Source organism: Hyperolius riggenbachi, chromosome 6, assembly GCF_040937935.1.
Source record: "Hyperolius riggenbachi isolate aHypRig1 chromosome 6, aHypRig1.pri, whole genome shotgun sequence".
NCBI lineage: Eukaryota > Metazoa > Chordata > Amphibia > Anura > Hyperoliidae > Hyperolius > Hyperolius riggenbachi.
In genome coordinates this window covers 55,457,565-55,483,929 of record NC_090651.1, presented here as the reverse complement: position 1 = coordinate 55,483,929, position 26,365 = coordinate 55,457,565, and the positions used below count along the sequence as shown (strand labels likewise).

The 26,365-nt window shown below is 46.5% G+C and overlaps 1 protein-coding gene across 4 annotated transcripts in view; it reads right to left on the bottom strand.

The window, feature by feature from the left end:
* Positions 1–26,365, bottom strand: part of JAK1 (Janus kinase 1) — a 199,629-nt gene that overhangs the window by 48,335 nt on the left and 124,929 nt on the right. For all 4 annotated transcript variants that reach the window (XM_068239306.1, XM_068239307.1, XM_068239305.1 and 1 more), the window contains 8 exons: positions 25,218–25,364; positions 20,883–20,970; positions 19,745–19,872; positions 12,154–12,289; positions 8,741–8,892; positions 6,899–7,049; positions 5,588–5,682; positions 1,402–1,612 (listed from right to left, as the gene is read on the bottom strand). In XM_068239306.1, the coding sequence (XP_068095407.1) occupies positions 1,402–1,612; positions 5,588–5,682; positions 6,899–7,049; positions 8,741–8,892; positions 12,154–12,289; positions 19,745–19,872; positions 20,883–20,970; positions 25,218–25,364 (1,108 nt within the window). The remainder of the gene's footprint in view (positions 1–1,401; positions 1,613–5,587; positions 5,683–6,898; positions 7,050–8,740; positions 8,893–12,153; positions 12,290–19,744; positions 19,873–20,882; positions 20,971–25,217; positions 25,365–26,365) is intronic.

Genomic DNA, 26,365 nt, shown 5'->3' with positions numbered 1-26,365 from the left:
CACAACGTGGGTAGTATGAACTACCCCACAGACTTGCATTAGGCAGCAGTGGGGTACAGTAAATTTACCATACAGATCCAGCGTGAAAGGACCTTCAAATGTACCTTTAATAGTTCAGACTGACAATGGCTGGATAGTGTATTCGGACTGACAATGGCTGGATAGTGTACTGGCAATGGCTGGATAGCGTACTGGTTAAGGGCTCTCTGCCTCTGACACAGGAGACCAGTGTTCGAATTCCCCCCCCCCCCCTCAGTGGCTACAGGTCCCCCCTTTTAATCACTTAGGGACTCGAGTGGTTGGATAGTCCAAGCCAAATCCCTAGCTTTAGTCAACTGCCTGAATCATTACTAAGTCACATTAATGGTGTCACCACACACTGATAGATCCTCCATAAACCGAACAATGGAGGGAGTGGCAACGTCATCAGATTTTTTTTTTTGGGGGGGGGGGGGGGGGGGTCAAATGCATACTACAGAGAGAGCTCACTGCTGGGGTCTTAGCTGTTGTCTTTGATGTGGGATTGGAGAACTTGACAAGGGTTGGAATCCCAGCTCAAGCCAATACATAAACCAGTAAGAAGTCTTTTGGCAAGGCTACCTAATTATCCTGGTCACTAGTGGAGCGTGTCTTAAAGTGAACCTAAAGCCTACCAAAAAAAACGAGATGAACTCACCTGGGGCTTCGCTCAGCCCCCTGCAGACGATCGGTGCCCTCGCAGCTCCGCTCCGAAGCCTCTGGACCCGCCGGCGACGACTTCCGGTTTCGCCGTCACCGGCCGACAGGCATGGGAACGCGAGTGATTGTTCGCGTTCCCAGCCTGTATATCGCCCCCTATGCTGCTATTGCGGCCAGGAGGTCAGAGCTGCGAGGGCACCGATCGTCTGCAGGGGGCTGAGGAAAGCCCCAGGTGAGTTCATCTCGTTTTTTTTGGTAGGCTTTAGGTTCACTTTAAAGGAATCATCAGCCAAAATAAAAAAAATCCACTTTACTTACCTGGGGCTTTCTCCAGCCCCTTGCAGCTGACTGTCCCACGCTGACCGCTCCGCTCTCCGTCGCTGTCCAGGGCTTCCCACACGGTGCAGAAGCTGACCTAAAGCCCTCCTTACTGCACCTGTGTGAAGCGCCACTGTCAATCAAGCCTACATTGTTCGCGGCTTACTGCGCAGGTGCCGTAGTTCAGTTGGCTGCAAAGGGCTGGAGAAAGCCCCAGGTAAATAAAGTGGATTTTTTGATTTTGGCTGATGATTCCTTTAAGTGGCTGCAGCTCCGGCGTTTTGAGTCCGCCAGGAGAAAAGAGCAATATGAATGTAGCAAATCAGGCATAAACTGGAACAAAATAATGAATTTCTGAGGAGTTGGCCATTAAAAAAATGATGTGAGAATAGGAAAAAGTTTTACCATCCTCGGCACAGATGCCCTTGTATCGCACGATGTTTTCATGGTAGAGACTGCGCAGAATTTGGATTTCTTTATTCAGATCAGCGACGTGCGTCTCTCGAGTTGTGGACGTCCCTCCGGTTCCAGGCTTCAGCGATTTCACCGCCACCAGCTCCCCAGTGTTGTCACCTTCTGGGTCATATCTGCACAGCTCCACCTTACCAAAGTGACCCTGCAGGCAAAAGATACAGATAAAGATCGGTCACATGTAAACACCGAAGTACAAAGTACACAGGGCTGATCAAAGAGAAGTCCGGAATCAACGAGAAAAAGCCAGGCTTTTAGCCCAAAAAGTTATGTCAGAGACGGGGTCCTGTTCCCTGAGTGGTGGGTTAGGACATTGAGGTCTCCTGCCTGGTTAGATAATTAAAGTGTACCTTGTAGTGAAAAAAAAAAAAAAAAAGTGCCCTATCCTCTGGATCCTAAAGAAGCTTCCCCCGTCCTCAGCACCCGAATCCAGCATTGACCCAGCCCAGAAAATCCGCCAAGTAGTCATTGGGCTCCAAAATAAAGACAATCTAGGGAAATAACCGAGCCCAATTGGGTCCGCTCTACTAGTGTGCCGGGTGCAAGCAAGCAGAGAAAGCCCGATCAGGTTCTGCTATTTCCGCCGGAGCTTGAGGGGGGGCCTGAGCACAGAGGCAGCTGGATTATTTTGTTTGCCTTTGTCCAGGGGTCATAGTGGTGGAAGGAGTCTGCGAGGGACGATGGGGAAGCCAGGTTTTTCTCCTCACAGGTTTACTTTAAAATACTCTACCCAGTATGATGAGCAACTTGCTCCCTGGGATGTCCCTTTCTGTCCTTTATTTTCCCCTGCCCTCTTCCCCTTTATCCCCCTCTTCTTCTACACTCTCTTTTTCTATTCTATTTCCTCTTTCTCTTCCCCCTTTATTTATTTGCTTGCTTGTTTGTGAGAATGGGAGGCAGGTGAGAGCACAGTAAAATATAGGTAATGTTAATTACTGACATTTATTACTAGTAGCACCACTCGCTGTCCAACTCATGCGGCCACTGCCGCAACACATGCTGTGAAAGGGAGCAGTGATATACTGGCAGCACTTGCTATTGGCGGGACTTCGCACTGGCCACGCTTGTAGGGTAGGCAATGGTGGCAGCACTTGTTATGAGTGGGAGAGAATGGCAGCTGCATTTGTAGTGTGTGTCTGTGTGGTGGTGGGGGATTGGTTGCACTTGCTAGTACAAAAATGAGGGGGTTAAGGCGGTCACACATTTTGTGACTATACCACAGGAAGGATATTGATGGGTTTGCGATAGGATTATGTTAAAGTTTGTTTTTTATTGAATCTAACATTTAATTTAGAGAATGATATATTCATGATTAGTTTTCTATAAAGGTTCCACAATGCACGACACTTGTAGAAAGTATCGGCTATCGTGTGCCCAGACGCTGAGCTTGGACGCCTGACAAGTCACCGGTAACAGATCTGCTAACTCCGTAGCTGATCGGATACTAGGTAGAGAAGGAAAGTTTGTTAAAGAGACACTGAAGAAAAAAAAAATTATGGTATCACGAATTGGTTGTGTAGGGGTAATTACTAGAACATTGGTAGCAAAAAAAATATTCTCATATTTTTTATTTTCAGTTATACAGCTTTTTTTTTTAATAACATTGCATCATCCTCTAATATGTGCAATTTACACACTACTCAGCATTCTAAATGGGCCCATACACCTAACGATTTTCCCGCCGATATACAGCAGATTCGATCACTGTGAGCGAATCTGCTGTGAAATCGTTGCGCAAACGCTAACCGAACGATTTCCGCCAATCCGTCCTTGCGGAAGATTTTGCTCGATCGCCGGCGGGTCGGGAGTGCGTCGATAGCAGCGTTCGAATGTCCGACGACCGAAGCTAGCGGCAATACATTACCTGCTCCCCGGGGCGCGTCCCCGCTTCTCCTTCTCTGCTGGGTTTCAGCAGGCTTCACTTCTTCCTGTCCCGACAGGAAGTTTAAGCAGTAGAGCGCCCTCTACTGTTTAAACTTCCCAGGAAGAGAAGTGAAGCTGGAGCCGAGCGCGGAGAAGAAGACAGTGGAGACCGGGGGACTCGCGCCGGCCAAATCAGGTAATGTATGCGGGGGCCCGGGGGACGGCGGCAGCTTCACAGATGGTGAATCGATTCCTGAAATCGATTCCCAATCTGTTTGCAGTAAAGGCAGCCATACAATCCCTCTCTGATCAGATTCAATCAGAGAGGGATCTGTTGGTCGATCTGATGGCAAATCGACCAGTGTATGGCCACCGTAAATGTTTTTACAGAACAGGCAGTGAACTTTTGACCTGTCCTGAACTGTTCTCTGCAGAAGAAAAACACAATACAGTTGAGATAAACCTAATCAGAAGTCAGAGCTCTCTGCTACTTTCAAAGTTGTAGAACTCAATGGCTATTTGCATAGATAACAACTGGAGTTTCTTAAAGAGGAACTGTAAGCTCAAAATAATTTATTGCCAGCAGGTAGCCTATACCCAATTTATAGATGAAAACCCAGTATTTTCTGCTAGAAATCCAGCATTTTGCTGGAATGACACCTTTAAGTAGGAAGCCACGCCCCCTCATGAGGCTGCTCCGCGGCTGTATATTCATTAAGCTTGTGCGCACTGCCTTCTGGGTAGTGACATCATGGGTTGCTAAGGGGGAAAAAAACAGCAGTCCTCACTGTCATCAAGGTGGGACATGTGCACGAGGCAGAAGAAGTTTATCTTGCAGCCTCCGATGGGATGATTGATCATCCCTCTCTGCCCTGTGAAGCTGCCGCTGCCATTATCAGGTCAGCGACATGTGTTTAACTCTCCTCATCCCAGCTGGAATCCCTCTCTCGTCAGCTCTTCCTACAGCCTCCGATGATCTTATAGCTCTGCCTGCATGTCATGTGCATTCACCCGACATGCAGGCAGAGTTAGAAGATCAAAGGCAGAGCTGACGAGAGAGGGATTCCAGCTGGGATGAGGAGAGTTAAACACATGTCGCTGACCTGATAATGGCAGCGGCAGCTTCACAGGGCAGAGAGGGATGATCAATCATCCCATCGGAGGCTGCAAGATAAACTTCTTCTGCCTCGTGCACATGTCCCACCTTGATGACAGTGAGGACTGCTGTTTTTTTCCCCCTTAGCAACCCATGATGTCACTACCCAGAAGGCAGTGCGCACAAGCTTAATGAATATACAGCCGCGGAGCAGCCTCATGAGGGGGCGTGGCTTCCTACTTAAAGGTGTCATTCCAGCAAAATGCTGGATTTCTAGCAGAAAATACTGGGTTTTCATCTATAAATTGGGTATAGGCTACCTGCTGGCAATAAATTATTTTGAGCTTACAGTTCCTCTTTAACTCTTCCTGTACTGAAAACAAATGTTAGACTTGTGTCTCTGCTCCTAATGTTTTATTTCTTAGCTGTACTACACATACAAATCATTATATCATAATTTTTTTTCCGTTTCAGTGTCTCTTTAAATAAATGTGCAGTGCACATACAACAAGTAACTCATCCAATCGCTCATCCCAGCAGCAATCTCCATGGCAATGGCAGCGTAATGTGGCCTGCCATCATAACATACCAGCGTATCACATGACGCTGCTGGCGCCATGGAGATAGCCACTGGAACTAGCAATTGGGCGATTTAAACACAATCATTCCTGGCCGCAGAAGCCCGGAGAGAGAAGAGGAAGGCGTAATGAACTCAAGCAGCATTTGCAAGCCTCACCAAGGCGCACTTCCTCCTTCAAGGAGGAAGTGCGCCTTGCAATGAAGGAGGAAGTGTGCCTTGGTGAGGCTTGCAACGCGACCAATAGGACGTGTGCAAGCGTTTGGAACGCAGGGCGGACAACAGAATTATGGGTAAACAACCCATTCTTATCCAGCCGCTCAGCAGCAGCAATTAAAGCTCATTTGAATCACGAGTATTACTCGTGATAGCATCACTACTGCTGAGGAGGTGGATTTTCTGCTAGAATACCAAGTCGCATTGACCACACCGATTAAACTGACTAGCAGTTTGTTTACAAGCTTGCTTTAGCCTGCAATTCAGTTCTCTGCCATTAGAGGTCTCCCTTTACTGCATGTACAGTATGAGAAAGTATCATCAGTGGCAACTTTATATAGAATTTACAGGATTTTTTTATTTTTTACCTCTCCTAAATCCCGAACTCTCTTCAGGAACCTTTTCTCAAACAAACTTGGATCAACTTCTGCAGAAACAGAGGTTTCCGGGCAGATGTCTGGATCTGTAAAGACAAAAGGCCAATCAGAGCTGGTTAATATACAATGTACATTTACATAAAGATTTAATAAGAAAAGCAACAACTACAGGCAAGAAATATATGTATTATAATCTGACTGCTTGGGTAACTTCATGTCGACATTTTTCTTTGCCCTGCCTCACTAAAAGTCCCATATTTAACTGCAGACAAGGGGAATGGGCAAAGAGGGGTGGGAGAGGATAATTTGGCCAGGGAGACTAGCAGAAGCAAGCAGCCCATGCTTTCTTAGAGCCGCTGAGCATATCACATGGCAGGCACAGCACAACGTTTTCCCTTGTGCTATGAGCAGTAGTCCCCTCTAATTTCTCCTTGTTGTCCACCAATCTTTCCCAGCAGCCCCAGTGCTAGATATAACATGGAAGATGAGATCAAAAAAAGGAAGGTTTGATTCAGAAAGAAGGATGATACAGAGGACTGCTGATGGGTGGAGGGTTGTGTCCCATCCCATGCCACGGAGATTGACTATTTTAACCCAAGCGCAGTTGGGTTTGTTCTACCCATCTGCATATCAATTGGTCATCGATTGAGGTAAGCACCTTCGTGAGTATACTTCTATATATTTACTACTCGCTGCTACTGAAAAGATACTAAGTTACCTTATTTTTCGGACTATAAGACGCTCCTGACCATAAGATGCACCTAGGTTTATAGGACAAAAACCACGGGAAAAATATATACTAACCCTAGTGCATCCATGGTGAAGGGGCATCTTGTGGATTATGCCCCCTTTGTACCTCATGCCCCCTTGTACCTCCATGTCCTCTTCTGTCACCTTGTGTCCTCATCTGTGCCCCTTTGTTTCCCCCTTGTGTCCTCCTCTGTGTTCCCCTTAGGTCCTCCTCTGTGCCCCCTGTGTCCTCCTCTGTGTCCCTTTGTGTACCCCTATGCATGGGCACAGTACAGGCAGAGTCCCCGACATTGCGGAGGGTTGGAGGTTCGTATTGGCAGGCGTTCACAAGTCAGGAACTCCCTGCATCTGGACTATAAGATGCAGTGACTTTTCCTCCCCACTTTTGGGGGAGAAAAAGTGAGTGTTATAGTCCAAAAAATACAGTATATTTGTCTCTCTCTCCCATTATATGAAGGTTTGATTCAGGATTGCTATAAGCCACAGAACTCCAGTGCCAACAACAGAAGAGGAATTTTATATTGCTGCCCCCTCCGGATTTGCTGTACTCACTCTTCTCTATCAGCTGCTCGATCTCCCTCATGATGGCTCGGAAGAACGGCCGTCTGTTGGAGTCGTAGTTCATGCAGTTTATGATGAGGTTGGCCAATTCTTCACATGATGATTTTGTCAGCTTGAAGCATCCTTCGTAAAATCTCTCCTTCTGCAAAACGCAAAAAATGGAATTTCGGTTTATAACATCTTGTTATTAGGCGACACAAATTATCAGAATTGCTGTTTTGAACCAGAGTTATTTTTACTTTCTCACATGTACTTCTCCAGTACAGCTGTCGCTTTGTAATTTACATTATGCTTCAAATTCTGACACCAAACTCATTCCTCTCCTCCTGTGTTATGTTTTTGTGACTCTTCGCCTGAAAACTACATTGTTTGCCAATTCATTTTACAAATTTGCACTATGTGTTGGTGCTTTACACGTGAAAGATTATGGTATTAATTGATTCTGCATTAAAGAAAACCTTCAGTAAACCTAAAGGTGCCTACTTACCTAGGGCTTCGTCTAGCCCCCTGTAGATGTCATTCCAGTCCAATCCATTCAGCAGTTGTCCCCTGTAAAAGCTGTATGCACGGCTTTGGGCCATACATCTCCTTCATTGTGCTTCCGTGGATGGGAGCGTTCTGCGCAGTTTGGAAACTGCAATGGGAGCGTGATCGAGGAGCCGTGCATGCAGAGTGGCCTGCGACTGGGTCGGCCGGCCAGCTTTCAGAGGGGCACAGCTGCTGAACGGATCAGAGCGGAACAACAGTGAGGGACCTAAAGGACAATAGGCGCCTGCAAGAAGCCCCAGATAAGTCAAACTGGGCACCTTAGTTTACCTGAAACCACTGGGAAGGGTGACAGGAAGTGGAATATGTAATGGCAGCAGCTGTTTTGAAGAGCTTGGAATCAAGGTAGAGAATTCTACACTACTGGAACCACGGCAAATATTTACCAGCCATCATGAGAATTGCAGCCACTGTAAGCTGAAATATCAGATTCAGGGTGAGATCATCCCTAATCCATTAGAAGTGTACAAGATACAGAGGCGCCAAAAGAATAAAAGGTAATTAAATGAACTTAAAAAACCAACTGGTTAAACAGAGGAGGCAGCGGTGGTCTTACCCCCTCCAAACAGACACAGGCAAGGACTGCGATTCAGACAGTCAACAATTTATTCGGAACTCCAAAAAACAATGCAACGCGTTTCACGGGCCATACATCCCGCTTCCTCAGGCAAAATACAGTAGGAGTCACAGCATCTGTATTATATCAGCGAGCTCGGCGCCTCCCAGAGGCGCCGAGCTCGCTGATATAATACAGATGCTGTGACTCCTACTGTATTTTGCCTGAGGAAGCGGGATGTATGGCCCGTGAAACGCGTTGCATTGTTTTTTGGAGTTCCGAATAAATTGTTGACTGTCTGAATCGCAGTCCTTGCCTGTGTCTGTTTGGAGGGGGTAAGACCACCGCTGCCTCCTCTGTTTAACCAGTTGGTTTTTTAAGTTCATTTAATTACCTTTTATTCTTTTGGCGCCTCTGTATCTTGTACACTACATTGAGTCCACCCTGGGTGGAGGGTTGTTACCCTATTTTCCTGTCTACAGAGAGCGACTTTTTATTCCTGAGTGGGGTCAGGATTGTTCTCCCCACCTGCCTATACAGTGGTTGCCTATTGGTAACCCTGGTTTGTGAGTATAATTTTAACTTCTCATTTATTTTGTTGTCCCCAAGACGAATTACACTATTGGGGCTCTTGGTGTCCCTCTGCTTTACTAATCCATTAGAAGCCCACGTAGACGTGAGGTCCCACACAGGGATACACAAGTGATTGCCTGGAAGGCATGGTTTGATACCTCAGCCAGGGTCTTGTCCTTTAGAGGAACCTCTCCATTGAAGCAAATCTCCCACAAGGTGGTCCCAAAGCTCCACTTGTCGGCAGCTACAGTCAGGGCTCGGGGGTCCTCCACACACTCCGGTGCGATCCATGGGATCCTCTCCACACGCTCTGCAGGAAAGATCACTTCAGTCAGTCCATAATAACTCAACTAAGAATGGCGGAGTATATATCCTGAGAACCAGGGCTGTGGAGTGAGAACATAAAGCCTTAAGACTCCGACTAGACAGTTAATCAATGCCAAAACGCAGACATTGTAAATCTATGTGAAGATGGTGTCTGTATTTGGACATCACCAAAAAACTACTGTCCGGGAAGCTGAACCCTATCGGCCATCCAAGCCAGACTAGGCCAGCATGATTGAGGATGCAGCTACAATCTGAGTCTAAAATCTATATCCAAGTCAGATAACTGATGTCCCCCTTTCATACAATACCACTTGCTTCCTGCATGACTATATGGATGTAGTGTTATTCTTCAGCCCTCGGAGCTCCTGTGCTTACGTCATATTATAGACGACGTGTAATCTAACACTGGAGCATTCACCTTCCCCGACCCTTTTACTTGTGGTATGACTGTTACCGCCACACAGAATATGCTGGCAAACTGGCCAAATATGATCCGATCTCTGCTACCAGAGCTCCTCAATCATGGATTTACAATAACATGGCAAGTCCATGCCCTGTGGAGGATAATCATTGGCGAGAAAAAAAATAAAATCTTTTACAGGGCTTTCATATGGTCTCTTTACAAAACTTCCCTGTTAGAGGTAAACGCAGAGGAACTAGGCACGTTATTGTTATTATTATGATTATTATTATGCAGTGCTGTGGATTCCTCATCATACTCTGACTGGATCTGTATAAATCTCTTCCCAACCATAGGACACAAGACAACACCACCACAGAACATTAATATCGCACTTTTCAACTGGAGGACTCAAAGCGCCACAGCTGCAGCCACTAGGGCACGCTCAGTAGGCAGTTGCAGTGTTAAGGAGTCTTGCCCAAGGTTTCGTTATTGAATAGGTGCTACCGGCTTACTGAACAGGAAGAGCTGAGGTTTGAACCCTAATCTCCTGAGTCGGCACCCTTAAACGTTACACCCTCCAGCCACTACATCTGTACCCTGTACACTAGGAGATCGTTTTTCAACTTCTAATTAAAAGAACTTTTCAGCACTCTGCAATTTAAAAAGTACCAAAAACATAGGTAAAAAAGTACTATCAAAATTATATACCAGTATTTTCTTGCTTGCTGGTGACTGAAAAGGCATTTTATTGATACAATGTGTATTTTGCCTTCACCACACATTTGGTTCGTTCACCCCTCTTTACAGGCTTATTTCATGGCTTTCCCTTACTACTTTGGTAATTGGTGTAATAAAGAATTTGCCAAGGAAAGAGCTAGCAGGAAACAAGTCTATTCACTGCCAGAGAGAGCGTCAGAAGTGTTGATTTTAAGAAAACTTTATTCCATTCTTAGCATTCCAGTAATTTCTGGCAAAACCCGATATTGCATAAATGTCCTCTTTACAAATACGGGAGGGGCCAAACTTGAATACTTGGACTCATCAGATACTTCATTAATTTTGTCTGATGAAGCGGGTTGTCTCCCGCCAAATGTGGCACAATTGGAGCTTATTAATAAAATGGAAAGAAACATGGCAAACATTTGAATCTAGACTTGTCGAGTCCAACTTTTTAAGGCTGCCATACACTGGTCGATTGCCACCAGATCGGCCAGTAGATAGACCTCTCTGATCGAATCTAATCAAAGAGGGATCTATTGGCTGCCTACACTGCAAACAGATTTTGAATCGATTTCACTATGAAACCGATTCACAACCTGTGGAGATGCTGCTGTCGCCGCCGATCTCCGCTGTCTCTTCTCCGCTCTGGACTCCGGCTTCACGTTACTTCCTGTCGGGGGAATTTTAAACAGTAGAGGGCGCTCTACTGTTTAAACTTCCCCCGACAGGAAGTAAGTGAAGCCAGCCGGAGCCAAGCACGAACAAGGGACAGTGGGAACATGCGTCGGCAGAACAGGTAATGTATATAGCAAGGAAATGAACAGCGCTACTTAAAAACAGGCAAGTGCCTACCTGCAAAAGAGTGCAAGCCCCACTTGTGGGATATAATACTCACCGAGCATACACATGACCTGCCTACCACTAGAGGAGGATGTTGGTTTCCTGTAACAGCTTGCATGCAACCTATTAAGTACTTGTCCCTCCCACTGCGAAGAAGTCGATCCTCCATGGGAGGGGCCTAACACTAACTAAATCCTAACCTATGTATATGCATAGCCTGGGTGCGGCTAATCAAATAAAATCGAAAATTGCGCAAAAGGTGGATCAGCGCAACACCAGGCCGCCTCCGAATGGCCTCCAATCAGAGGTGCGCTGAGCCCCCCCAGAAACTACAAATCACCTTGTATATGCAGAGCTTTTGTTTGGGTTCAAGGTGCGTTTGTAGTTTCTGGGGGGGGCTCAGTGCACCTCTGATTGGAGGCCATTCGGAGGCGGCCTGGTGTTGCGCTGATCCACCTTTTGCGCAATTTTCAATTTTATTTGATTAGCCGCACCCAGGCTATGCATATACATAGGTTAGGATTTAGTTAGTGTTAGGCCCCTCCCATGGAGGATCGACTTCTTCGCAGTGGGAGGGACAAGTACTTAATAGGTTGCATGCAAGCTGTTACAGGAAACCAACATCCTCCTCTATTGGCAGACAGGTCATGTGTATGCTCGGTGTGTATTATATCCCACAAGTGGGGCTTGCACTCTTTTGCAGGTAGGCACTTGCCTGTTTTTAAGTAGCGCTGTTCATTTCCTTGCTATGTACTAATTTATTTCGTTTTTGGTCAGCTGCTCCCACTTGACAGCCATGCTTTTCGTGTATATGCAGAGCTTCTGTTTGGGTTCAAGGTGCGTTTGTAGTTTCTGGGGGGGCTCAGCGCACCTCTGATTGGAGGCCATTCGGAGAACAGGTAATGTATTGCCGCTAGCATCGGTCGTTGGACATTCGAACGCCGCTATCGGCGCACTCCCGACCTGCCGGCATTCGAACGAAGTCTTCTGCATGGACAGATTGACAGAAGGATCGATTTTGGATGGAAATCGATCGTTCTGTCAGTATTTGGGCAACGATTTCACAGCAGATTCGATCACAGTGATCGAATCTGCTGTATATCGGTGGGAAATCGTGTAAGTATATGGGCCCCTTTAGAGTTAAATCCACCACTACCTCCATATTTAACCTGTTTTTGGTGTATTTTATCCTATGTTGGCGCATCTGTTCATTTGATAATCATGTATTTACAAACATCACTCAGATCAGCAAGTCCAGCTGCAAGTGTGGCCAGGTCTTACCTTGTCGTGTGAGCACAGTAATGGGAATGCCGGGGTCGCTGAGTTTTATGAATGGGCCGCCTTCGTTCTCTATCCCCTCTCTGGCCAGAAGGATATTCTTAGTGCGGACATTTCCGTGTACCAAGTCTTTATCTTCCTGAGGAGGAAATGAGAGAGATCCGAGAATGACAATGAGAACAATGATGGAGCAGGGAGGACTCTGAACACACAGACCTGGCAGAGGATTGAAATCAGCTGGGTGATCATTTTGGGCATCACTGACTGTAAAGACATTGAAATACCATTTCCAACAAAAAAAATAAGTTTTCCATCCCTTATGGGCAAATGGCAGAAACTGTAACATCTCTCTCCTACAGGAGAACAACAAAGCAAGGCAGGCAGTAGCAGACATGACCCTCCCTCCCTGAAGACTTCATGGGAAAAAAGGCCACTGCAATAATATGGCAGCACACTTCCAGAAGACCCTTCAAATGATGATACTTCCAAAGTCTCTGGCCACAGGACGTCACTGGGGATTTTGTATTAGTACGGTTTTGAAAAAGGTTCTTTTGAAAGCGAGGAGCGGGTATGTGGGTGTCAGAGAGGGCTGCAGGTATTGCCTATGAGAAGGAGGCACTCTAGTGACATATAGTAGAATGCAGAAAGTGATTCAGGATACCCACTCTTACTGTAATTTCCTTGTTTTCAGCATCAGAAACACTTGCTATAGCTGTAATGCTTAGCCTAGGCTAATTAGCTATGCGGAATCCCCCCGCCCCCCCAGAAGATTCTAGGAGACCAGGTAGATTTTCTACTAGCTTTAGAACTATCAGTAAACGAACATTTCACGGAAATCACCTGCCAGTACTAAAGATGTTGCTGTCTGTGATAAGTTTAAGAATGTAAATCAGGGAGAGGAAAGATTTAACAATGGGCAAACACTGATTAAATCATTTATAAATACATTTTGTAAGAAAACAAAATACGGTAAGCAATTTTATTCATTATTATTTTCGCTACAGTTTCACTTTAAAGCTCAACTCCATGTGAAAAAATAATCTATTTTAGTTTTGCACATTGTGGAAAATTTTCGTTCACTTTGTTCCCGAGGCGTCTGGGGCTATCATGTGACCACTGAGGATTCTGGGGCAGGACACGAGGGACAACAATAAAAATGTGATACTTTCTCCAGGTACATATCACATCCAGCCACTACTGATGTCTCAGTCTCCTATATTGTACATGGGCATATTACAGTGGCATTACTAAGGAGACTGAGTTTTACCCATGTACTCTGCTGATGGGAAGCCCCAAAACCTACCAAGGACAGTTTCAGTGTCAGAGAGGTGTAATCAGAGTAAGGCTCAAGACTCAAAAGAAGTTCTTACCCTGTAGAGGGGATCCTATTGTGGCTTCCCACTCGTCGCAGCCCCTCGTTGCAGAGCACTGCCCCTCTCCGAATTGTGGCCGTGCAGCTTTACTTCTGCATTAATGGCTGTAGCCTCACAAGCCTGCCCGCTCAGGCGCAGTAGCACGGAGCCCACGGCTCTGGCTTACTGCACATGCACGCTCAGTCGGCTGTTGCGTGGCCATGTACAAGGAAGAGGAGCTGCACAGCCCCGATCCGATTAGTGACAATGCATTGACGCTTATCTTTTGGGGGGCCGCACTTAGCGATGGGGGAGAGCAGAATAGAGAGGGAAGCCTCAATAGGATCCTGAGGCATCCCTTTTTTTTAGGCAAGTATCTGATATCTGATCTTCAGCTCGAGTACACTTCACAGATTACTACTATGCAATGCACATATAGAGGTGTTCATTATCAGCATAGCACCAATAAAAAGCTAATAAGATAGATTAGGGGCCCCACTGGTCCAGGGGCCCCAATGCAGTCACAACCTCTGTATCCTATATTGCTATGCAGCTGGCGGATTGAAGCCTTCCACTTTTTCGGATTCAATGTTCAGTCCCGGTTTATGCGGCTGCACAACTCAATCCCAGATAAGAGACAGTCCTGCTGTATGGGGAACCTCAGAAGAGAAACATATACTGGTGCAGTAGGTCTGTATATTAGTGCTGTCACCAACACTCGGGGAGTGATTACGTGATAGGGTACCACCTCGCACTGCACACACTATCGTGGCCCAGCACCAATAATGGGGAGTAACACCAACACAACAACCTGCTCACCAGAGTCACAGGCTGTCCCGTAACAGAGCAGCGAATGCACTTTTCTCAATAGCTTCTTCAACCACCTCCTCTGGCTTGGTCTCTCCATCACTTAAAGCGGTATGAAACTCAACTTTTCTTCTTTTCTTTAAAAAGTTATTTACAGCATATAACCTACTACCAGAGAAAAATTGTAGCAGAACAGGATTCAAACAGTTAAACACAGCACTTTTTCCTTCAGTGTAAATCGTAATGCCTTGCGTACCAGCAGTCTCTGGACCCTTAAAGCTAATGTAACCCCTGTTTAAAAAAAAAAAAAAAAGTCAGATACTAACCTAAGGAGAGGGAAGGCTCGGTCCTAATGAGCCTTCCCTCTCCTCTCCCAGTGGCCCCGGTGCTGCGCTGGCACCTCCGTTCTCATATCACGCCGAAGGGACTTCGGAAGTCTTCGAGAGCAGAGTCCTCCCGAAGACAGGCGGCGCACACGCAAGTGTGTCATAGAGGGCGCGCGCGTGCGCAGTGTTATCGTGGCCCGTCTTCGGGAGCACTCTGGCTCCCGAAGCATTTCCGAAGCCTCCTTTCGACCGGGAGATATCGGTATTTGACAGTCGAATACCGCTACGGGGGAGCCAGAACAGCAGCGGGCACTGGGAGAGGAGAGGGAGTGCTCTATAGGACCCAGAGCCTCCCTCTCCTTAGGTGAGTATCTGACCTTTTTTTTTTAACCTGGTTCCCAGTAGCTTTAAAGAACCTCTGTCACAAAAATCTTAAAATTTAAATTACAAGTAAGAATATACAAATAAGAAGTACGTTTCTTCCAGAGTAAAATGAGCCATAAACTACTTTTCTCCTATGGTGCTGTCACTTACAGTAAGTAGTAGAAATCTGACATTACCGACAGATGTTGGACTAGCCCATCTTCTCATGGGGTGTTCTCAGGGTTTCCTTTATTTTTTAAGTACTTAGTGAATGGCAGTTGCTCTGTCCAACTGCCAAAAAAAGTGTGCAGCGAGAAGGGAGGCTGGCCAGCATCTTTGTATAAATCTTTTTCAGGGAATGTCTTTATAAAGAATAAAGGCCACGCTGAGAATCTCCCATGAAGAGATGGACTAACCCAAAACCTGTCGATGTCATCAGATTTCTACTACCTACTGTGACAGCAACATGGGAGAAACGTAATTTATGGCTTTTTTTACTCTGGAAGAAATGTACTTCTTATTTGTATGCGTTTTAAATTTTAAGATTTTCGCGACATTTCCTCTTTAAAGGAGTGATCAGGCAAACTTTAAGAAAATAAGCGCTACTTACCGGGGCTTGCTCCAGCTTCAAGCTACCAGCACGTCCAGGACTACTGCACCTGCTCAGTCCGCTCCAGCCCACGTGGCGGTGATTGACAGCGCCGATTGCGCAGGCGCAGTACAGATCGACCTGGAGGTCGCTCTGACGTCATCGCCAGGGACCAGGACGGACCTGTGGCGAACGGCTGAAGAAAGAGCTGCGGCGAGGGACGTGCTGGGAGCTTGGAGCTGGAGGAAGCCCCCAGTAAGTAGCGCTTATTTTCTTAAAGTTTGCCTGATAACTCCTTTAAGGACCAGAGACTGCTGGTACCACAAAAAAGTGGTTACCGACAAATCGCAGCAGATACCCACCACTGCCGCCAATCTTGCAGCTCTTTCCCTCCCGCCCATAGACAAGTGAAAATAGACAGAGCCTGTAATGACAGGCTTTGCCTGCAAGATGGGAGGAATGGGGGGGGGGGTTGTGTGGCAGCGGTTTGAAGAGCGAAATTCTCACCTGTCTTGGCGTCATCCATCCAGGCAGGGGATCACTCCACCTCCTTGTCGGAACGGGCCATGGTGATTTTTTTCAAATCTGGCCAGGGCTCTGTGCACGCCCTCCTGCATGGCTGCAGCCCGCCCCCAGCTTCGCAGCCACCAATCAGGGGTGGCTGCCAAGCTGGGGGCAGGCTGTGGCCACACAGGCTGAGGTTTCCAAAAACATTCATCAATCTTCGGAAACATGGCCGCCACACTGCTGAGAAGTGGGGCAAGAGCGTCTCTCTCTGTCCAAAGACATCAGGACAGGTAGTGTATATAACCCCGCGACCCCCCCCCATCTGTCCTCATGAGTCCATCATTGTAGGCACTATTTTCACTGGAAGCACTCTTTAAGAAGATATTTCTCTTTATATTTCTATGATCAACACTGCCTGGTGAGCACTATGAGTGGTGCATGCTTCAGTCACGGTTGTCATGAGGACACATTGCTCCACTCCCTGACTGGACAGCATTATGAGTGGCGATGCATGCTTCAGTCACAGCTGTCATGAGGACACACTGCTCCGCTCCCTGCCTGCCTGGTCAGCACTATGAGCAGTGCAAGTTTCAGTCACGGCTTTCATGAGGACACACTGCTCCGCTCCCTGCCTGGTCAGCACTATGAGCGATGCATGCTTCAGTCACTGCTGTCATGAGGACACACTGCTCCGCTCCCTGCCTGGTCGGCACTATAAGCGGTGCATGCTTCAGTCACAGCTGTCATGAGGACACACTGCTCCGCTCCCTGCCTGCCTGGTCAGCACTATGAGCAGTGCAAGTTTCAGTCACGGCTTTCATGAGGACACACTGCTCCGCTCCCTGCCTGGTCAGCACTATGAGCGATGCATGCTTCAGTCACTGCTGTCATGAGGACACACTGCTCCGCTCCCTGCCTGGTCGGCACTATAAGCGGTGCATGCTTCAGTCACAGCTGTCATGAGGACACACTGCTCCGCTCCCTGCCTGGTTGGCACTATGAGCGATGCATGCTTCAGTCACAGCTGTCATGAGGACACACTGCTCCGCTCCCTGCCTGGTCAGCACTATGAGCGATGCATGCTTCAGTCACTGCTGTCATGAGGACACACTGCTCCGCTCCCTGCCTGGTCGGCACTATAAGCGGTGCATGCTTCAGTCACAGCTGTCATGAGGACACACTGCTCCGCTCCCTGCCTGGTTGGCACTATGAGCGATGCATGCTTCAGTCACAGCTGTCATGAGGACACACTGCTCCGCTCCCTGCCTGGTCGGCACTATAAGCGGTGCATGCTTCAGTCACTGCTGTCATGAGGACACACTGCTGCGCTCCCTGCCTGGTCAGCACTATAAGCGGTGCATGCTTCAGTCACAGCTGTCATGAGGACACACTGTCCGCTCCCTGCCTGGTCAGCACTATGAGAAATGAAAGCTTCAGTCACGGTTGCCATGAGGGCACACTGCTCCGCTCCCTGCCTGGTCAGCACAATGAGAAATGAAAGCTTCAGTCACGGTTGCCATGAGGACACACTGCTCCACTCCCTGCCTGGTCAGCACTATGAGCAATGCAAGCTTCAGTCACGGCTGTCAGCGCACTACTGCCAATTATGAGAATAAATGGACAGACAGGATCAGTAATGAACGGCTGCTAATTGAGGTTGCTGCATTTCATCGGTGATTTAATCCAGCCATTTAGCATTAAATCACTATTACTCTGGGATGTCGGCTCTGCACGGTGAAAATGAATAGCGGTATTGATTTCTCACTCTGTACCCTACACTCATCATTTCCTGTAGACAGCTGAGGATGGAGCCCTGATATGCTGCCTGCATTACAATGTACACATGGAATCTCCACCTGCTAAGGAACTGCAAGTCCCAGCATGCACAGCAGCAACTGGCAGGAAATTAGGCAATGAAAGTACCCACCCCAAGAGCCCTTTCACAGTGAAACATTGCAGTGCTACCACTCTGTAAAGCGGCTTGCCGCCCAGCCATGCTCCACCTATAGTGACGTACACAGTGTGGTGGGACCATCGTGGTATAATGGCGGTGGCATGGTAACGCAATTGCAAGCAGTAGGTTCACTGAAAACCATGTTCGGTGAAAGTGAAGCATACTTTTCATTGAACTGTATGCTTCACACAGGTAACGGGTGTTGCCGCTGTCTCTAATACTGTGTTCCGGCTGTCACATGTAATGCAACACAACTGATCACTGTGAACGGGGCCTAATAGTGAAATGTCTACTTTGTTCATTAACCCTTAGGCCGCATTTACACTTAATCAGTTGCTCTCAATTATAACTGAAAGGACAACTGATTTTTAAAGTAATGCCCATGGTTCCCAATGGCTCAGTTTACACTATAAGTGTTTTAACTGAAAGATTTTTCATAATGCACTGCTATAGAGAAGAAGGGGGAAAAAAGGGTACCAACTGATTAAGTGTAAACAGGGCCTTAGACTGTTTAAAAAAAAAAAAAAAAAAAAAAGCTACACGTCAGTGCCAGCTATGCTTGTATTGTGTTGTGTTTATTAAATGGTCTTGCCCAAATGTACATGTACCAAAGTGCACATTGGTTAGTAGAATGGTCATTGAGGTACAAATTAACTCAAGATGATTGAGAATTATGCAATTATAAAACAGCTATGCAAATGATAAAAATCTAATGTAATAATGGACTAATCAAATCTTGCAGTGAAAGTATTTAACTGGTCCATTTTCAAGCAGCATAGATTTGGAGTGACATTTACATAATTCTGCATCATGTTAGAATATTTGCATATTTCTAATAAAGTAGAAAGTTGGCACTAATGCAGCCTGACCCTTGCGGACCATGGGAGCCGACGCGTCACTTTCCGCTCCCACTCTCCGCACATGATCCGGTACAAGTGGGAACCGAACATTCATCTCTTAATAGGGATCGTCAATGAGATGCAAATCATTTTGACTTGCTTTCAGATTGCTTGTAGCTTGACACTTGACCAACCAAAAAGTCACTTTGATTGGTCCAATTTCAAGCTAATAAACATTCACATGAAAGGGCCCGTTTCCACTAGCGCGAATCCGCATGCAGACAACGCATGCGGATTCGCATAAGCAATACAAGTGGATGGGATTGTTTCCACTTGTCAGTTTTCATTTGCGTTTTTCTGTGCAGGATTTTTCTGCACGGTAGACCCTGCAGAATTCGCCTGCGTGTGGAATGCAGGCGAATCGCAGGCAATGTATTTAATAGGGAAATCGCATGCGTTTTTTGCATGCGTTTTTTGCCACGATTTCGCGTGCGATTTCGCATTGAAAGTAATGTAAATTGACACAGGCAGTGACATGGTTAAAATTGCTTATACCCTGCCTATGCGAAATCGCATGCGAAATCGCGGCAAAAACACATGCGGAAACGCATCCGCATGCGATTTTGTCAGCGGTGATATGCGGCGATTCCGCACCGCAATAGTGGAAACGGGCCCTAACTGCAAGTCAACATCTCATTGACCATCTGTGACCTATTAGCGTTAGATGGAGGAGGTGGGTGGGGACACACATTCACACACTAATATCTGGGGACCTCGAGACAAATTTAGATTTTTATAGAAAAAGGATAGTTGTATAAGATCGTTAACAGTAATAAATGCACTACTAAACCACTCACCAGATAGCTCAGAGCGCTGGCAAGCTGTTTGGCCACCTGAAACTTCCACGGTGTTGTAAGACAATCACTCTTGCGATGCATAAACAGATCCAGCGGCCCAAAGTCAACATATTCTTCAACCATGATGTCTGCAAGACACGAGCAATTACCTTGTAAGACATAAGTGCACTTAATTTTTTCCTTTTCAGAAATCTTAAAAAGTAGAACCCTATTAATATAATGCAAATATCCTATTCCCAGAAGTATTGTTTGCTTTCTTGAAAAATGGGTGGGTCAAGGAAGGCACAGACCGAGTGCCTCTGAGAAGATTGCAGTCTATAACCCGGACAGTCTGGGCTACTGAGCAAGTACATCAAAAGTGATTTCTCAGCAGAAAAGCAAACCGTTTCTACACAGGCAAGGACAAATACTAGTTTCCTGGCAGCCCTGCTGAGAGATTTGGCTGCAGTAATGTCTAAATTACACCAGAAACAAGCATGCAGCTAATCTCGACAGAACCGACAAAATGGCCTCAATTCACTAAGCTTTATCGAAAGTTTGATAGCTTACCTCATGAGTAAAAACTAATTTTGAATTCACTAAGGTGTCATAGATTTATCAAATATTTTATCGATAAAATTTTCAATAAATCTATAACACAGTGAATTCAAAATTAGATTTTACCCATGAGGTAAAGGTAAATCATCAAACGTTTGATAAAAGTGTTTGATAAAGCTTAGTGAATTGAGGCCGTCAAACATCTGATCTGCTCCGTGTTTGTTCAGGGTCTATAGCTAAAAAAAGTGTTAGAGACAGATGATCAGCAGGATAGCCAGGCAACTGGAATATTGCTTAAAAGGAAATAAATATGGTACCCTCCATATCCCTCTTGGTACAGCTGTCCTTTAAGTCACTTGTTAGTGAGCAGCAAAAGAGTGGAGACTGAGCAGAGTTCCTGCCCCCTGATGGTCAGGCTATCGTGTTATCATTTTGTGTTAAATACTTTTCAACAGGTGAAAAAACATAAACCATGTTGCAGATTAGCAAAGGCTTAATTACAAAAGTGATTCCAGTAAAGTACAAGTCTGCTGTGGAGACCCATTGCTGGTAAACAACAAATTTCAGATAATGCAACAAAAATAATCTGTATATCACTTACTTTCCACATCTCGCACACATACACCATGGAGCAGCACAATGTGCTTGTGCGACACCTGCCTCATCATACTGGCCGTCTCAAAAAATGCCTGCCATGGGAACAAGAGCAATGATAAAATACACAAATTCAATGCAATGACATGAACATCATAAACAGATCCAGGGGCAGACTTACATAAGCCATCATGTGCAAAGCTGGCGCAGCAGTAGCCTAGTAACTTTCAGCCACCAATCAGAATACTTGATCTGGACAACTGCTCCGCTACTGCTTCAATTTTCCTTGCACAGGTTTTAAGGATTCTCGCCCACAGACTTGGGATAACGACACAATCCTTGCACTGTAAAGTACGCTTCTAGAGAGAAGTGCCTTACCTCAACAAAGTAAGTTTCCTTCACAACTGGTTTAAAATAAAATCCTATAGGCAAATAACATTTCAGTTTGTTTTTTTCTAAAGAAGGGATGGAACCCTGGTGCCTAAACTACGGCCCTTCAATACCTACTCTGAGGCTCCGGGACTATTTACCCCATGAGAAGTAGATCCCAGCATCAGAGCTATCAAAGCATTCATCTGCAGAATGCACAGCTTATTCACACGGATCTTACCCTGCTTAGTAACTAATAGTTTGACGGTGTTTATTTATGAGTACCAAGTTTGTAATTTTAATAAGCTTTAATGCAAAGCTCTGTGTAAAGGTTCTGGATCTGGTACAAGAATCATCCAACTCCTCAGTTCATGAAACCACCGACTCCGAGTCGACCCAAGGTACCCAAAATTGCTCCGTCTCCTTAGGCCTGTAAACCACTACAAAACGATATCGCTAATCGATAGCGTTTTGTATGAGCGGTATGTAAGCGATTTTGGTAGCGTTTTTAATAAGTGTCAGCTTTTTAGCAGCGATTGTGTAGCGATTAGCGTTTTTAATTCTGATTGGTCCTTTCAATTAATTGCAACTTATTTACAGTGTGCAGTAATGTAAAAACGGTAGCAAAATTGCGTTTGCAATTTTGGTAATCGCAATCGCTCCAGTGGAATTTGGCCCATCCAATATCATTAGCTGAGCGTTTAGGGAAATTGCTAGCGGTTTGAATCACTCCCTAAACGTTCATAAAATTGCTCTAGTGGGTTTCAACCCTGTCTTGTTTCTACAAAGGCTATGTACAGTATTTGGTTCAAAAATCATCAGACTCAGACTCCACAGTTTATGAAACTACCGACTCAGACTCCAGTTACCCAAAATTGCTCTGACTCCTCAGCCCTGCCATTACGACCCAATTCCCTGGATGATTGACTGTCCAATCCGACCATTGCGAACAATGAAAAACGATCATTTGGGCTAACTAATGGAAGGAAAATTTATAATCGATCTGGTCAGACTAAAAGGATCGTTCCGAATTTCGGATGGGCAAAATGATCAATCGATCGTTTGTCATTGACAGCACCTGATCTGATCGATCGTATGGTCAATCATTCGAGAGATTGGTCTGTTAATGGGCACCTTTACAGCTACAAGGATCAGCAGTTGTCAGTGGCAGTAACTCCCCTGCTAATCCCTCAATCTTTAAAGGTCTTAAACTCCTCCCCCTCTAACAGCAAAACGACTTTTTTTTTCTGAAGTGTTCCTGAACTCTGTGGCCAGCCTTGGAGCAGGTGGCTTTGGCACCGCATAGCAGTAATATTATACTGCAAGGAGCATGTAAGGGTAAGTTGGGCTCCGGCGATCACCGTACCCCAAATTACATCTCCCTCCGATTTGCGAAAACTTGGAGGAAGAATAGTATTTTACTCTGCCGGGGATCTGAGCGGCAGCAGGGTGATCTGTCATTCGGCTCACCCTGCGCCCAGCTCACTGGTGGCGTACATATACGCACGCACCAGTCTTCACAGGTGGGGGTGGCCAGAGTTTGAAACCCTTTGGATAAAATTAGCCCCAGCAGTCTTGAGGATGAAGGGGGTGAAGATACGTAAACTATGTGTGCAGTAGTTTTCATACTCTACGCACCTGCGTGTGGCTGCGCACAAATCCCCTCCAGTACTCACAGTGGTGAAGATCACATTGTAAGCGGTTTGTGGGCTCTGCTGTGGTTAAAGAATTCGCTCCCTGGCTCCCCTTAGGTTACTATACTTTCAATTACTTTATTTAATACAGCGTTCATGGCATAAGACGGGGTATAGTGCTGTATTATATAGGCCTAATTTTAACGTCGACTCTAAAGCAACCAGAAATCACACTTATCCAGCAAAATATATCTAGCTATCTTTATTCTAGTATTTATAAAGCTCCGACATATTATGCACCGCTGTACAGAGTATATGGTCTTGTCACTAACTTTCCCTCAAAGGGGCTCACAATCTAATCCCTACCTTAGTTATATGTCTATGTATGTATCGTGTCATGTATGCATCATAGTCTAGGGCCAATTTAGGGGGAAGCCAATTAACTTATCTGTTGTGATGTGAGGGGAAACCGGAGTGCCTGGAGGAAACCCATGCAGATACGGGGAGAACATACATACTCCTTGCAGATGTTGACCTGGCTGGGAGTCAAACCGGGCACCCAGTGCTGCAAGGCGAGAGTGCTAACCACTATGCCGTTTATCTACACACACACACACACACACCTGTTTAAGAGGTCTATAATCGTACCAATCCCTAAAAAAACAGGCAGTACCGAGCACAATAATTTCTGACCAGTGGCCCTAACCTCTAACATCATGAAGCTCCTCGAGCGGCTGGTCCTTGTCCACCTGAAGAGGTCCATGGACGCCCTTTTAGACCCGCTTCAATTTGCGTACAGGGCTAACAGATCCGTGGAGGACGCCATCAATGCCAGCGTGGCATACATCACTGAGCACTTAAGACAGCCCTGCCTCCTATTCTAGGATCCTATTCCTAGACTTTAGCTCAGCGTTCAACACGATCTGCCCAGACATCCTGATCACCAATCTGACACAGCTTGGAGACGACCCTACTCCCTGAACATGGATCAAAGACTTCCTGAAAAACAGAACGCATCATGTGAAGCTCAGCAACCACCACTCCAGCGTTTGAACCACCAATACAGGGGCTCCACAAGGCTGTGTCCTGTCACCTCTACTGATCTCCCTCTACACAAACAATTGCATCTCATCCGCTGACTCTGCGCGAGTCATCAAATTTGCAGACGACACCACTATCATCGGCCTAATTGGAAGCAACGGGGAGCAGGAGTATTGCAGCGAAGTCGAGAGAATATGTGACTGGTGCAAAGACAACAACCTAGTCCTCAACGCAGCAAAGACTGTTGAACTAGTCGTTGATTTCAGGAGGAACCACCCTCCCCTCCCACCAGTCCTCATTGGAGGTACAGAAGTCTCTACGGTGACATCCGTTCGGTTCCTCGGCACGACTCTCACAAACAACCTGAAATGGGGGCAAAACACCACCAGAATTCAGAAGAAATCCAAGCAGAGGTTGTTCTTCCTGCGCCAACTGAAGAGATTTGGCATGCCCAGGGAGTTGCTGACCAGCTTCTATACTGCCACCATAGAATCCATCCTCTGCTCCTCAGTCATTGTCTGGTACGCGGGCGCATCAGCCAGCGACAAACGCAAACTGCAGAGAGTCATAATGGACGCGGAGAAGATCATCGGATCTCCTCTTCCACCTCTTGATCTCCTCCACTCCGCTAGGATGAGGAAGAGAGCCACCATGATCTCCCGTGATCCCTCTCACCCAGGCAGCCACTACTTCAAGCTCCTCCCGCTGGGCCGTCGCTACAGGACTATACCATCCAAAACCACCAGGCGGAGGAACACCTTCTTCCCCCAAGCTGTTCGGCTACTGAACTCCAACCTCCCCCTGTCTGGCCCGCACACCAGCGTGCTCCAGCCGGGTCGGTCAGCAGGTGCTCGCCGATGCCTGCCTTGACTGATTGATACCCAAAATGGACTCGAGGCCATTACCTGCACCTTATTACTAGTTACTGGACTGTATTTGCACAGCAGTGAAACGGCCGATACAAGATACGAACTGATTAATGCATTTCTATTGTACGTGTTGTGCCTCTGTCTCACACTCTGTCTATGCCATGTGCACCACAAATAATTCCAATTACAGCTCTTGGTGTACTTGGCGAAATAAAGTGATTCTGATTCTTATCAGATGATGCAGTTTCCTGGAATATCTGCCTCTCCAGCGTGTAAATATTTTCATGCATTTTTTTTAAATCCTATTCACATTTCTATTCAAACATTAGACACTCATGACTGGAGTCTTACAAAGTGCCCCTGTGCAGTCACACACGACAAGTACATATTTGCCTTTTTGGGACAGGGTGTGAGGAACAGTAAACATACCAGTGAGATGTCTCTGTGGCTGGCATCCAACACTTTTAAGATGACTTTTATTTCCTTGTCCCAACCGCTCATTTCGTTGTCGTCGTCCTTGTAGGCCAGTCTTCCGTTGTAGATCTGAGTCCTCGTTCCTCTGCCCATGTGATCCAGCTGTGAGGGGGAAAAAAAAACATCGCTTGAGAAGGACTGTACTCTGTTCTGTGTCACATGTGTGCTGCCCATAGCTATGCTATTAACAGGAAGCTGTCACAAGGAGGGACAACTGTGTGCTCGGGCACCTCATGCAGCAGCCATGCAACAGTTTTCTGATACAGAATCAGCAGGTTAGAACGAACCTGTGAGAAATGAGCAGGGAAAATGGCTGCTCCATTAATGATTACTACAGCCTCATACACACTGGGTTAAAAAAAAATAAAAGGTAGGTACTGTAAATCTAATGGAAATCACGCTGAAAGATTCCATTAGTGTGATCAGTTTCCTCCCAATTGCAGTCGTTGTCCTGCTGCATTTTTTGTGCGATTGAGCTCCTATACTTTGTAGCAACTGCACCACTTTATGCGTGATTCAGCAATTACAAATGTTGGGCCTGATTCATCAAGTAGCGCTGGTAAAGCAGTACAGCTTAATGAGCCGTAGTGCGCCCTATGCACACCTTACATAGCAGTACGCGCTGCCATATAAGGAGTGTGCCTTCCTGAGTTACACACTTAAAGTGAATGTTTACCAATTAAAAAATAAAAAGTCAGATACTCACCTAAGGAGAGGGAAGGCTCGGTCCTAATGAGCCTTCCCTCTCCTCTCCCGATGCCCGGTCCCGTGCAGGATCCCCCGTAGCAGTATTTGACCAGTTCGGTCAAATACTGCCACTTCCGCCGAAGGGAGCTTTCGGAAGCCTTCGGGAGCACTCGGGATCCCGAAGATGGGCCGCTCCATACTACGCATGTGCGAGCGCCCTCTATGATGCACTCGCGCGTGCGTCGTATGGAGCGGCCCGTCTTCGGAAGCCCGAGTGCTACCGAAGACCTCCGAAGTCCCTGCGGCGGCGGACGCGAACGGGGGAGCCAACACAGCACCGAGGGCACCGGGAGAGGAGAGGGAAGGCTCATTAGGACAATTATTTTTTAATTGGTAACCACTGGCTTTAACAGCAA